Consider the following 14961-nt stretch of genomic DNA (forward strand, 5'->3'; position numbering starts at 1 on the left):
TCTATGAACTTAACCCTCCAGGGGATGGAAGGAGGGAGAGGAACACAAGGGTCATCTAGGTCTTTCCAAAGGTTAATATGACTTTGATCCTTTATGGGCAAGGGATGGTGCAGAGGAAATAGGTGGGCCATTGAACCATTAATGGTATTTGATTACCATTTAATCCTCCATCCCTCCTTTACAGTATGGAGGTCATAAGTATAGGCTCTTTATACGCATATTAATATTTATTGTCCCCATCGGCATCTCTTTTGTTAAAAGGTGGACCTGATGACCTCAAATTTGTTATTGTTTATTTCATTATTATTTAATTTTTTGTTTTGCAAGTAGCAGCTCAGAACAAGCCATTGTTAAAAATGTAATGTACTTGGTAGCATCTTTTAGTTTACATACAAGTAGCTTTGCGACATAGAAATATTGAAACACAGAATTTGATGACAAAACAGAAGAAAAGAACCATCATCAGAAATCTTGGGGCTCAGTACAAGGTTAATGCCTTGGCCCCCATACCATTCCCATCAGACTTTCAATCCTGTTGTCCTACCCATTGCAACACCCATCACTTCGCCTCATGATTTACCCCTTAAGCAAACCTTATAAGAACATGGGTTAGTGGTGCCTGGGTCAGTATTTCTTCAGCTGTTCCCCAAAACTAACATGGAAACTTACTCTAACACCGTACATTTACATACACGCACATTTTTTTCTCCTGTTTCTTCTCTCCCTCTCCCAGGAGCCGCTTTCCCTAGGCTCACCACTGACACCCTAACACCATACTCTCACCCACACTCTTGATAAAACCATACCCTGACAACAACACACACGTGCTAACACCATACACTAACACAATCTAACACCATATAGTAAGGCACACATATTCTAACATCATATATTTAAAAACACTTTACAGTAACACACACACTTGCACTATACACTGATGCACAGGGATGCTAACATCATACACCAAAACATACCCTCTACCACAACATAATGATATATACACTAAGGCTAATGCCATACAGTAACACACAACACTATATGCTCTAATGACCTAACACCACACTCTTATATACATGCACACTTTATCCGACAACATTAACTAACACTTACACACACACATAGTATTAGTGTGTGTGTATATATATACTGTACTTATCCAACCCCAAGTATGTATAAATTCCCTCACTGTTCCAGCCTGTTTCTATGCATATCCTAATATTGGCTATAATTATAGATTATTATAATTACAATCAAAAGGCAATCAGTAATGTTAAAAAGCAGATGACTGTGTTTTAAAAAACAAAACTCATTATACTTCTTACTTTATTGCCATTTGCTTTATTTACTTCCAGATACTACATGATGATTTAAATCTCCAAGATTCACATTGGGTTTAAAAAATAAACTACCATTGGAAATTATTCTAGCCTTGGTGCACGAATAATTATAATTTTAATAAAGACAGGAGGCGAGTATTTTGCATTACTTCCTTTACTCTCACAGTAGCAGCAAAGAAAGAGTTAACATCATAAGTGGAACAACCAATAGAAAAACGTTACATAAGAGGTATATAAACCCCTAAGCTATCCTCCTCTTCCTCTTTCGGCGCTGTGAACCGGACTGAAGAAACGTCCATCAAACTTGACGACCAACGCAGATAACCGACCAGAACACCGAACACAACTGGAACCGGAGCCAGAATCCTCCAAGAACTAGTGACGTCAGGAGCCAACCGAGCTCAAACACGAGTAGCCGAACCTCTAACCCATGACGGAGAGTTCACGCTGAAAATAAAGAGAGAAACGTAACAGGACCAGATTCCAAATACATAGGATAAAATCACAAAGCATCTGGGAGACACAACATACCCTTTATCATCAGCAAGATGAGCAGACAAGAGCATAGAAAAAAAAACATGTACAATAAACCAATCAACTTACCCAAGAAAGGGAGGGATGGGAGGGAAAATACTCGCCTCCTGTCTTTATTAAAATTATAATTATTCGTGCACCAAGGCTAGAATAATTTCCAATTTTAAGGCAAGACAGGAGGCTTCCTATTTTGCATTTTTGAAGACACCGGGCAAAAGTAAAATTCCCGGAAAGTGGAAGCCCGGGACCAATCCGCCACCTTCAGAATATCGTCCAGGGCAGCCCCCGACCAAAGGGCGCAAGATGCAGCGGCCCCCCGAACCGAATGTGCCCCAAAACTAGCATCCACTCCCGCCAGAGAGAGGAGCCAACGGACCCAACGGGCTAAAGTTGGGGAAGAGACGGCCTTAAACGGCTTAACATAAGAAATGAGAAGCTGGGACACCGAGGAAGGACGTACTATAGCAGAGCGAGACAAGTACAACCGAACACATCTGGCCACACAGATCTTAGGGTCATCAAGGAAATAAGGATAGGAGACAGACGAGGAAAAGGTCTTAGACCTCCTATGGATCTGGAACACCAGACCCTCCAGGGAAAAAGAAATGGCGTGGGTATCGAGAGCCTTGACATCGGAAACCCTACGAAAAGAAAGAAGACACAGCAGGAAGGTAAGTTTCGCCGACAATTGACGCAGAGAAAGAGACTCGTTGTCCGGGCAGGAACGCAGAAAATCGAGTACCACCGCAACATCCCACAGAGAAGTATAGCGAGGTGCCGGGGGCCGAGACAAACGAATGCCGCGGAGTAAGCGGCAGACCAGAGGAGCCTTACCCACCGGCTCACCCGAAATGCCCACATGACCTCCAGAAATGGCCGACCGGAAAACATTAATGGTACGGTAAGATTTTCCCGAGGAAAACATCTCTGCCAGAAAATTAAGTACAAAATCTAAAGGGGCTGAATGGGGATCCACTTGCCGTCCCACATACCAAGCAGCCCAACTTCGCCAAGCCGCCCGGTACGACTTTCGGGTACCTGGAGCCCAAGATTCGCGCAGCAAGGATTGAGCTGCGTCCAATAGACCCGAGCCCGCTCCGGGTCCCCCGAGATCGTCCACGCCACTAGGAGAAGACGACCCTCCTGGATGAGAGGATGAAGCTGGCCGTCCGAGCCCGACAGGAGAGAAGGAAAAGACGGCAGCGCCAGAGGGTCCCGCACCGACAGTTGCAACAGAGCTGGGAACCACAGCTGCGCATGCCAGAGGGGGGTCACCAGGACCAGAGAGCCGCTGCTGCGACGTAAGTGGTGGATGACTCTCGGAATGAGGGCGAAAGGGGGAAACGCGTACGCACCCCAGGGCGGCCACACCTGCATGAAAGCGTCCGTTGCCAGAGTCTCCGGATCCGGAAGCCAGCTGTAGAAGTCTTTCGTCTGACTATTCGTCCTGGACGCAAACAAGTCCAGATGCAACGGGCCCCTCCGATGTTGGAGATCCTGGAAGACTTGACCGTGGAGCTTGCAGTCGCTCGCATCCCGCCAATGTCTGGAGAACCAATCTGCTAGAAGATTCTCGACGCCCGGGAGATATTCTGCCTGTAGGGTGATATTGCGAGCTAGGCAAAATTCGAAAATGTCCTTCGTTACCTCCGTGAGGCGCTTGGAGCGCGTGCCTCCCAAGCGATTGATATAGCGGACTGCCGAGAAGTTGTCCATCCGCAGGAGAAGACAACAGTCTGAGCGGTCTTTGGCCAGGCTCCGAATGGCGAAGGAACCCGCAATCAGCTCCAAACAGTTGATATGGAGCGAGCGCTCCTCCAGAGACCAACGACCTCCGGTCGCTGCTGAATCGGAGGCGGCGCCCCATCCCAACAGACTGGCATCAGATTCGAGAACGAAGTCTGGATGAGAACCGAAAATCGCCCGACCGTTCCACGCCTCCATGTGGCAAAGCCACCAGAGAAGCTCTTGGCGCACCTCCTGCGTCAGCCGAATCACCTGGTCTTAAGAAGGTAGTTTCCGTAAGTGGTGGGCTTTGAGGCGCTGAAGTGCCCGATAATGGAGAGGAGCGGGGAATATCGCCTGAATGGAGGACGAGAGAAGTCCCACCACCCGAGCCAGGAGACGAAGGGAGCAAAAATCTCGGCGGAGAAGAGCCCGAATTTCCTTCCGAATGGAGACTCCATTTTCTCGAAGCCCAGAAAAAGAATATGTTGACTGGGGATTAGCTCCGACTTTAGAGTGTTTACAATAAAGCCGAGCTTGTGAAGGGTCCGAACGACGAAATCCGTCTGCGAGAGCAGAGTCTCTCGGCAACTCGAAAATATCAGGATGTCGTGCAGGTATACTATGCACCTGACGCCCCTGGATCTGAAGAAAGCCATGACCGGCTTCAGGAGCTTGGTAAAGCACCATGGGGCTGAAATGAGGCCGAATGGAAGGGCCTTGAACTGCCAAATCTGTCTGCCCCAGCGGAATTGGAGAAAATGCCTGTGATCCGGGTGTATGGGGACAGAAAGGTAAGCGTCTGTGAGGTCTAACCTGGTGAACCAATCGCCCTCCGACATAAGGTCTCTGAGAAGATGGATGCCCTCCATCTTGAAGTGGCGATAGACTACGAAGGCATTGAGGGACCGCAGATTTATCACGGGGCGAAAGTCGCCGGTGCGTTTGCGCACCAGGAAAACGGAGGAAAACCTATGGGACCGGGGGCTCGTTGAATGGCTCCTTTGTCGCGCAGGGCCCGGAGCTCCTTCTCTATAAGCGCCTGATCGGCCGCGGATCGGAAAGCAGGACGAGGCCTGCGTATCTGAAATGGGGGGGGGGACAAAGTCTATCTGGAAACCCTGGACCGTTTGGAGGATCCAAGGGTCGGACGAAATCCACACCCAGTTGTGGAAAAAACAGGATATACGGCCCCCAACCCGCAGAGGGAAAGAAGAAGAAGAAACAGTTGGACTTACCAAAACCGGAACGTCCTCTAGGAAATCCCTGAGCACCTCTGCCTCTGTAACCTCCACGGGCGTTGAAGGGCCTCTGGTGATAGGGCGGTCTGTATGAAGATTGTGGCTGAGGGAAATTCCGGGGACCTTGGGATGAGGTACGGCTGGCGGCCCGGCCCCGCAGTCGTCCAGCCCTCCCGGAAAAAACGAAGGTTCGGTTGGAAAACCTTCTTCATGGAAAGCTTCGCCTTGTTCCATGACGTCATGAGTGACACGTGGCGATTAAGTTCTTTCACAAACGCATCCCCGAAAAGCAAGCCGCTAGCGGCCGCTCCTAGATCTTTGGAGCCTAATTCAGCTAGGCGGGGGTCCATGCGCAGCAAAGCCGCCTTACGACGCTCCGTGGCGATAGAGACGTTGGCGTTTCCCAGGAGACAAACCCCGCGAAGGGCCCAATTGTGTATAACTTCGGGATCTAGGGGAAAATTTTGCAAAAATGCCCTGTCTGCCAGGGAAAGAATTTGGGTGACAGGTCCTACCATATCCAGGACTTTGTCCTGAGTGGACTTTAAGCCTTGTTCCAAACCACGTCTAGGGTCTTTATTCTGTGCCGACAGGAGAGCGACCACATTGGGATCAAACTCTGGCGTAAGGGCCACTTTGTCCGGGATGCAAGGCCGGGGGCATTCGGCTCTGAGTTTATTACGAACCTCCTTAGGGAGCGGCTTTCTGAGCCATTTATGGAGGTATAGAGCGATATGCTCAGGGGGAGCCCATTCGGTGGCCCTAGGGTGGCGCATGGTAGTGGGATCAAACATAGAAGACCCAGTAGGGTCAAGGACCGGGAGGTCGGTGGACGTAGAAGCTGAATGGGATTGAGGGGGATCGGCAAGGTGGGGCTCATCCACCGAATACTCACGGAGGAACCCGGAGTCAATATCTCTGGACGAGGCCAGATTAACTGATACATCAGACCCAATGGAGGAGTCTGCCCGCCATTCGTCCACTATGGATAGTGGGTCATTAGGAGTGCCAGAGGTCTTAGGGCGTTTAGCTGGTGCCTTGCCCTTGCCCGCAGATACACTGCTGCCCTTCCAGGGGCATTTAGAGCCGGAAGCCTCCCCTTCCGATATATTAGAATCAGAGTCTGAAGGGGCATTAGTAGGGCCGGTCGGGACAGGAGGTTGCCCTTGGTTAGGTAGATTTGCGGACATTTTTGAAAAGAATGACTCTACCGAAGTAGAGAATTTAGATTCCAACCAGGCCATAAAGGCATCTTGGGATGGTATGTTTTCCTGAGACATTTTGTCTGTAGAGAAAAAGAGAGGGCAGTGTAAGGGCAGGTAAATGGAAGCAAAAAAGGCACTCTAAAATACAGATATATATGTGATAAATCATCCACAGGGGCTCATCCTGGGACTTATAGCCGATTTTAAAATCCCTCAAACAGCAATAAGGACACTCAAGAATAGAGTTAGTCTGTTAATTGCACCTGAAAGGAAATAAAAACCTGGAAAAATCAGAAAATAAAAGTAGCTCACCTGAAGTGGAGAGCAAACCACACTATAATATCATAAAACAGAAAGAAAAAACGTGAAACGCGATGAAATGGGTAGAAAATGGCGACCGGAACTCACTAGAGAGACGAGAGACCCGGCCGCAATACAGAAAAAACGGCCGAAACGGTGAAACCGCACTGGAAGGCTGAAAAGCCCGCGAAACGCGAGCGAACCAGAAGAGGAAACCAGGCAAAGGAAAGAACGGAGAAAGCAGGGAACCGAGAAAGGTAAGAAATAAGAAGACAGATAGGAGAAACGAAGGAACGTCGAGGGAAATAATCCGGCAGAGGAAACAAGGGAATAAGGGGGGGGGGGGGCACTGGGGAAGAAAACCGGGGAGGCCCGGGAACCGGGGAGTCCCGGAGACCCGGAGGTCGGGTGGGAAGGGGGAAGAAGATATCTCCCCAGACCAGAATAAAAGTCCGTTGAACCGGACAAAATCACACGAGGCACCGCAATACAGTAAAAATACCGAACAAATCAATGATAATTGAATAATATATATATACGAATTTGCAAATAAAAGTAATCCTGACAAAAGGAAGAGGACTGACCTGCAGCTACGGTGAGCAACAAAGAAAGAGGAAGAGGAGGATGGTTTAGGGGTTTATATACCTCTTATGTAACATTTTTCTATTGGTTGTTCCACTTATGATGTTAACTCTTTCTTTGCTGCTACTGTGAGAGTAAAGGAAGTAATGCAAAATAGGAAGCCTCCTGTCTTGCCTTAAAATTAAAGATAATGTGATATTTTCATTGTAGGATAACTTCCTCTGACATTTTATAGTGTCATGATATAATGCAAATCCGAATTGCCCTTGATCCTATTACTATTTGAATATTTCCTTTTCTTTATAGTTATAAAGAGTTTATTGTAAAAGCTTAAGGTGCAGGAAAACCTTAACTTGATATCAGTGTTTATCAACACAGACATTTAATTTTAAATGGAGAGAACTTGTTTTGTAGAAATAAACACACATTTTATAATTAAGCTTTATAAACATATAGCCTACATTGCATATTTCCCAAGCCCAGAAATAAAAGGGATATGACAAAGGAGCAAGGATAGTCCATTACTTGAATATACAGTCCCTGTCCTTGTATATAATGGAATTTAATTGCTGAAACCTTTTGTGATATTTTGGAAAAAACAAATAAAATTTTACAGTTTATATATGAAAAATTATTTGTTTGCTAGTGTAGGAGGATGGGCTATACTGAAATAGTCTTCCCCATTTCTTAATTTATCAAGTAGTGAATTTGTGTTAATTTGAAGCTGCTGGTAAGTGGTAAGACATTTATTTTGCCTTTCCCACAACATCTTCAAGAGACATTTGATTTTACTGTCATTTTTTTGGTTACTATCATGACACAGCATAGGAAGGAGACACCGAAGTCAGGTAGGACTGGTAAGGGATAGTCCAGGAACCCGAGGTCAGGGAGCCAGAGATCAGGAACGTCGAAATACAAGCCGAGGTCAGGATACCGGAGAACAGGAACGTCGTGGGATAAGCCAAGGTCAGGATACCAGAAGACAGAGTAAAGAGGAACAAGCCAGGTAAGCAACAGGAAGACAAATGGAACGTGTACTGAGGAATAGGCTTTACCGAGATAGGCACGACCATCAGAAGGCGAAGACTGAGTGTATTTGAGTCTCTTAAATAGGCAGAGGAGTTTAGGCACAAATTAGCGTTTTCCTGCCAAATATTCAAAGTGCCGTTACGTCACTTCCTCTGCGGCCATCTTGCGTTTGGCGTATACGTAACCTCCCTGTATAAGGCGATGCAATCTCCGCCGGCGCCACTAGGTGGCGTGAAGAGGAACGAGTCCGGACACCGGAGCTGGACCTGTCTTCAGTCTGCGGCTGCCGGGTTTGGAGCGTAGAGCCGGGAGATCTCCCTCGCCTTCGGGGTGGCTGCCGCTGCTGTGCAAAGGCAGGGGGGTCTCCCCCTTCTTCGTGGCGGCTGAGCAGAGGTGGGGGGTCTCCCCCTTCTTCGCGGCAGTTGCGGCTGCTGGGCAGAGGTGGAGGGTCTCCCTCTCCTTCGCGGCGGCTGTGGCTGCTGTGCAGAGGTGGGGGGTCTTCCTCTCCTTCGTGGTGGCTGCGGCTGCTGAGCGGAGGACCCGGAGGATCTCCCGGCCAGGTACGTTACAGTTACATTGCAATTAGTCAATAAATTTATTTTGACAAAGAACATGATTTTAAAAATGCCTCTGGCCTTATTTTCATTTGGGAAAAATCCAGAACACTATTTATCATGACATCCTTTGATTGTGTAATACCGTACATCTGCTTATGAAGTAAGTTAATTTAATAGTAACAAAGTTAATGTATTTTCTTTTTAGAACTAAATCACAGAAAAAGAGGTTTGAAGAAGAAGTAAATGAAAGAATGATTCAAGCTATTGATGGCATAAATGCACAGAAGTAAGTTAATATTCTATTTTGACATTCTAAAGGAAAATATGTCTCCTGTGTAAAAATTATATTAGTTAACATATATGTTAATATTCCTGAAACATGATTATGTATCAGATACATTGACGTTTTTTTCTATAATCATTGATGCAATTTTCTTTAGCTAATGACTTTTTTGTTGTCTTGGCTGCATTGGTAACAAGTAATAATGCGGATTTAGTGGCTGTTAAGGAAACCTGGTGCAATGAGCAAAATAACTGGGATGTTTCTATACCAGTATACATATTATAGTGGAAGAAGTGGAAGAAGTTCTACTTGAACACCATAAAGTAAAAACAGACAAATGCATGGGACCTGATGGGATGCACCCAAAGTTATCAAAAGAGCTCTGGAGTTTCCAGGCAAAACTGACAACAAACCTATTTAACCAGCTACTTGTCAAACTAATTTAATTTTTAATTGGGTAAATACTAGAATATTATAAATCAGAATTGCACTCAAAAGCTAGAAAATAAAACTAATAGCAATATGTCTGATATTAAGTGTGGTGTTATAGCCAATAAAGTGCTCTCCAAGCACTAATGCAATGAGCAAAATGCATCACACAAGGCTGAATGAAATACACAAAAAAAACAAATAATGAAAGCAAATATAAATGTACTACTCAGGGCCGGCCCAATACTTAATGCCGCCTGGGGCGAAGTTTTAAACTTCGCCGACGCCATTATCTACCCTCCCTATTATCTACCCTAACCCCCCCTTTGTACTTACCTTTAAACAGTCCTGCGGCGAGTCTCCCTGCTCTGCCACGGTGCCTGCTTGTAATGCTGAGCGCCGGAAATTGACGTCACTTCCGGTGCTCAGCCTTACAAGCTGGCACCTACGCTTTAAATAAAAAATAAATAAATAAAAAAAAGCGCTTGGCAATTGCCCCAATCGGCTCCATTGTAGGGCCGGCCCTGGTACTACTTATAAAATGCCACAGAATAAACAGTACAAATACAAATCACATACCAGGAAATGACAGATACAGACAGTAAAGGGTGATACCCTGTGAGATTTCCCAACGATCCCCCAAATAAATTAATGAACCAGGGAGGTGCTATCGATCAGGCCCGGACTGGCCATCTGGCACACCGGGCATTTGCCCGGTGGGCCGGGCCGCGGCAGGGCCGGATTGATTTAGGGGCTGATGGAGCTGCAGCTCCAAGCCCCCTACCTTAAAATAGGCCCAGTCAGGACCGGACTGACTGGGCCTCTACGGCCGTCTATAACGCAGGGCAAAAGGGGCACCTGCCCCTTAACCCTGCAGCAGCTGCGACCGGGCCCGCCACTCTAGGGGGCCCGTGCAACCCCCACGATTAATTCCGCGGGGGCCCGCTACTTACTGGCTAGCCGAGGATGCCGGGGACGCAGGAATCCAAAAGAATCACGTGACGTACGTGACGTACGTCACATGACCCTGCTGCGCATCTGCTTCCTCCTGTGCAGAAGAACAGGTTGGTCTGCGAGCGCCGAGCGGCACGTACTCTTTAAATCTTCAGTTGTTCAGGTAAGGGGAGGCTGCATGAAGGAGTGTTTGAGATTGAGTGAGTGAATTAATGAGTATCTGTGAAGGAGTGAGTGAATGAATGTTTGTGAATGAGTATATGTAAATGAGTGTCTGAATGAGGGAATTAATGAGTATCAATGTATGAATATCTGAATGAGTGAATGGATTATCTGTGAATTAGTGAGTAAATATTTGTGAATTAATATGTGTGTGTGTGTGTGATAGCATGGATGTGTAAGGGGGGCAAAGATATCACAGGCAGGCTGTTTTGGTGGCAAAGATGCCACAGGCAGGCTGTTTTGGTGGCAAAGATGCCCGCCTGTGGCATCTTTGCCACCAAAACAGCCTTGTTTTGGTGGCAAAGATGCCACAGGCGGGCTGTTTTGGGGCCAAAGATGCCACAGGCGGGCTGTTTTGGGGCCAAAGATGCCGCAGGCGGGCTGTTTTTGGGCCAAAGATGCCACAGGCGGGCTGTTTTGGGGCCAAAGATGCCACAGGCGGGCTGTTTTGGGGCCAAAGATGCCACAGGCGGGCTGTTATGGGGCCAAAGATGCCACAGGCGGGCTGTTATGGGACCAAAGATGCCACAGGCGGGCTGTTTTGGGGCCAAAGACGCCACAGGCGGGCTGTTTTGGGGCCAAAGATGCCACAGGCGGGCTGTTTTGGGGCCAAAGATGCCACAGGCGGGCTGTTTTGGGGCCAAAGATGGCAAGTCCTATTCTTCCAATCTGGGTCCTAGGCAGGTCTGGGTGCCAGGTCTGATTTGATACTAAGGGGGGTGGCTGGCATAAATACACAATGTAGGGCTGGCTGACGGGGCAATACGCAAGGGTGTGGGGGCATTAATTCACAAGCGAGTGCTGGCTGGGGCATCAGTGCATCACATAAATCAATACTAAAGTGGGGCTGCTCTCTTGAGTGCATAAATACACGTGGGGGCTGGCAGCATCAATACACAAGAGAGCCAGCTGCGGCCATCACCTAAATCAAAGGGAAAGCGTCCGTGGAAACCCTCCGGATGCGGGTGTCAGTGTGGCAGAGCCTGTCCTGGTGTTTGTGTTTAGGTGTTGGTGTGGCAGAGCCTGTCCTTGTGTGTGTGTGTGTGTTTGTGTGTGTGTGTGTGACTGACTGGGTGGCAGAGCCTGTCCTGATGTGTATTTAGTCATCTGTTTTCTGGCTCTTTACTTTCTGTAGGATTAAATTGAACTATTTAATTTTTACTTATCCAGAGATAAAACGCCCTCCTGAATTTGTCACTTCAGAGGTCAAAACATTCTAGGCCCAGCAAAAGTAAAGGTATTGTGTTATTTACTCTTATTTCAACCTGCGTATCTTATTAAAAAGGATTTGTGGCACTAGATTGTGGCTTCAGGGGTCCCGTGTATGATGACTTTTTTTAGTCACATTGCTCAGCCTAGAGGATTGGCTGAGCGCCGCAATTCAGTTGGCGTGGTCTGAGTTTCTTAGTTTGTGACTGGCTGCGAGAGAGGATCCAGGTCCCCTGCAGTGCTGCTGGGAATTTGGATTTTAGTGCGCAACTTCCACTACTTCACTTCCATCTGCCCCAACAGGGGTTAATATATCAACAGAAGAAAAACAGGGCAAATAAGCACCACTGGGTAAGCTTAGCCTGGAGTATTATCTTTATTTTTTTGCTTATTTGCCCCATGTTTCTTCTGTTGATATATTAACCCCTGGTGGGCAGATATAATTTTTTCGGGATCTATTAATTATGTGCATTCTTTTTTTTTATTTTTTTTTATTGCTGTAATATTTGATTTATTGCTTGTATTGTCCATATATTTATATATATATATTGATATTGTATTATGTATTATCTATTTTTTTTGTCTATTTATTAAAGCATATATTTTCATACCTATTTTAGCGCTGTCAGTTTTTCCATCACGGGACAGAGTGTCATATAGGAGGTATAAGGGATATCAGGGGGCACAGTGGCATCTCTGGCATATAAATAAATAAATAAATAAAAATGGGCTGCTCAGTCTCAAATGCCCGGGCCTATTTTTTGTCCCAGTCCGGGCCTGCTATCGATATATCATATCTAGAATTCAGTAAGGCATTTGATACAGTAAAAAATGCAGTCTTTCAATGCCAAAATAGTTGAATGGATAAAATAATGGTTTAAGAGCAGGAGACTGATGGTTGTAGTTAGCAGTGTATATTCAGAGGAAAGACATCTCTCCCCTCTGTCAGTCTCTTCACTGGCTGCCTGTGCACTTCAGGATTCATTTCAAAATCCTTACTCTTACTTTCAAAGCCCTTCACAGCGGTTCCCCTTCCTACCTCTCCTCACTCATCTCTAAATACACTCCTAACCGGTCTCTCTGCTCTTCCAATGATCTCCTTCTATCCACTCCTTTGATCTCTAGCCCTCATGCACGCTTACAAGATTTCTCAAGTGCTGCCCCTATCCTCTGGAACGCTCTCCCCCGTCCTATCCGCCTTTCTCCGTGCCTTTATTCCTTAAAGAATCCCTCAAGACCCACTTCTTTAAGGACGCTTACAACATAGCACATTAACGCCGTCCCATATTCCTTTAGCTCAACTTTCCTAGTCCCTCTCCCGCAATACTTTTAACAGTGGCACTTTTACCTATTGTGTAATTCACCCTAAATCCCTCTAGACTGTAAGCTTGTTTGAGCAGGGCCCTCCTCCCCTGTAGTCTCTGTAAGTCAAAAAGTTATGTTACATACTACTTGTTGTGTCCTGTCCACCCATTGTACAGCGCTACGGAATTTGAAGGCGCTATATAAAACAATAAATAATAAAAATAATAATGTTATTTTGAGATGTTTTACAGCAGTTGTGAGATTCTCTGAGGTAAAACTTCATCTGAATAAACTCCAAAACACTGACTGAAAAATAAAAGTACAAACTATAGGCAACTTTAAAAAAATAATTTAGCTGTGCTATGAAAGCAGTCCTTCTTTGCCAATTGCCAAGAAAATGTAACTCTGAGGTGTCTTCCATGAGTGTTCACATACAGTATATTAACAAATAAGACAATTTCATTAGGATTATGTATCTGTTACATTTTAGTGTTTTTTTAGAGTAACATGTAGTAATCCCCTCTTTAGATGTCTGGGGGGGGGGTGGCTGCAATCTTAGAATGTCAAGTTTCCTCCCTAACTGGAGTCTGTCATACGAGATGATTATGGTGAAACAGCATCTTAGTGATAGAACCCCCACTTCTTGGATGAAAAACATATGCTGGTGAGTTTCTGCTTCGGTAAGGACAATGAAATTCCATGAAAGCTTGGCATTATAAAGTACCAACTTTCTTAAATAAGAAGCTTGGTGGATTGGGTTCCTGTAATGCACAGTGAAGCTAAAACTTATTCACTAAAGTACAAAATCTAATTTAGTAACAATTCCATATTGTGAGAATCCTGTGCACATATAAGTGCGCAAATAAGTAATAAACATATAATTTTATAAAAGCACCTTGATGTTTTTAAGGCACTAGCAGAACAGTAAGTCATTTTTTATAAGCCTATAAACATGCTATTTATCTAATATAATCAGTAAATATATATATGATGTGGGAAATATAATCAGCACGATATTACCTGTCCCCTGGCTCTTCTTAAATCCCGTATGTTTTTCAGATTTTAGGTTGGTCTGAATGATCAAAGTGATTCGAAAGTATAAAAGGAAAGAACATTGCAGATTGTACCCATCTTGAGTTGTTATAGACTTTTAGTGATAATAGAGAAAAAAATCTACAATGGAAATGTAGCTTCAATATAAGGTTCCCTTTGTTCTACAGTAGCTGAGCAACGCTACATTTGCTTTTGTATTTGTGTACCACATCAGAAATGTATAATACATAATGACCCTATAATACAAAAGTGCTAAAAAGGAGCAGAGCAATGCAAAAACTGCACATATCTTTCCAGCTATAACAACTTTGTTCTGTTTATAATAGAATGGTAAATAGCTTATGTATTGAGATTTTTGGATTTGTTTGCAGAACAGGTTCTTATTTGATTTCTGGCATTGGACAAGATTCCATGCTGGCTAAAACTCTGAGAAATTCCTACTTATAATTGCATACTTGGCATTAACTGTTTGCGTACACAAAAGCATTTATTAGTATCTGGACCTAAACCTGAACTAGATACCAAATAATGTTATATTTCTGATGTTTCTTTGTGAAAGAAACAATCTGCTTAGCTTAAGTGCATTGTTTCTTCTGGTTTATTCTTTAGCATAGTAATGAAATTGATTATTGTAATAGAGATGTAGTAGTTCTTGCTGTTATTGTGTTTTACAAGGCATCTGATAGCTTTAAAAAAATGTTATAATATTTACAGTATCTTTAGTAAAAAATAATTTAAAATGATATGATCTTTATGTTTAGTAGTCATAGTACATTAAGGGAATAGATTTGGCCCAGAGCCAAATCCTTCACATATCATAACTCAGAGTTAAATAAAAAAAAACAAAAAACATATTGGCATGATTATATTAGGTTATGCAAGTTTGTATGACTTCACTGCATATCTGGAGGAATACACAAAATCAGTGCCTTCCCCAAACTGTTCCCACAAAGTTAGAAACATTGCATTGTCCAAAATGTCTTGGTATGTGCCCTT

At 44.9% G+C, this 14961-nt stretch overlaps 1 protein-coding gene across 1 annotated transcript in view; it reads left to right on the forward strand.

Annotated features, from left to right (window-relative positions):
• Positions 1-14961, forward strand: part of LOC149283165 (adenylate cyclase type 2) — a 354857-nt gene that overhangs the window by 255137 nt on the left and 84759 nt on the right. Inside the window, exon 12 of the mRNA XM_089497880.1 lies at positions 8716-8796. Coding sequence (XP_089354006.1) covers positions 8716-8796 — 81 coding nt within the window. The remainder of the gene's footprint in view (positions 1-8715; positions 8797-14961) is intronic.

Source organism: Sceloporus occidentalis, unplaced genomic scaffold, assembly GCF_023333645.1.
Source record: "Sceloporus occidentalis isolate IW3139 unplaced genomic scaffold, rSceOcc1.0.p SCAF_110, whole genome shotgun sequence".
NCBI lineage: Eukaryota > Metazoa > Chordata > Lepidosauria > Squamata > Phrynosomatidae > Sceloporus > Sceloporus occidentalis.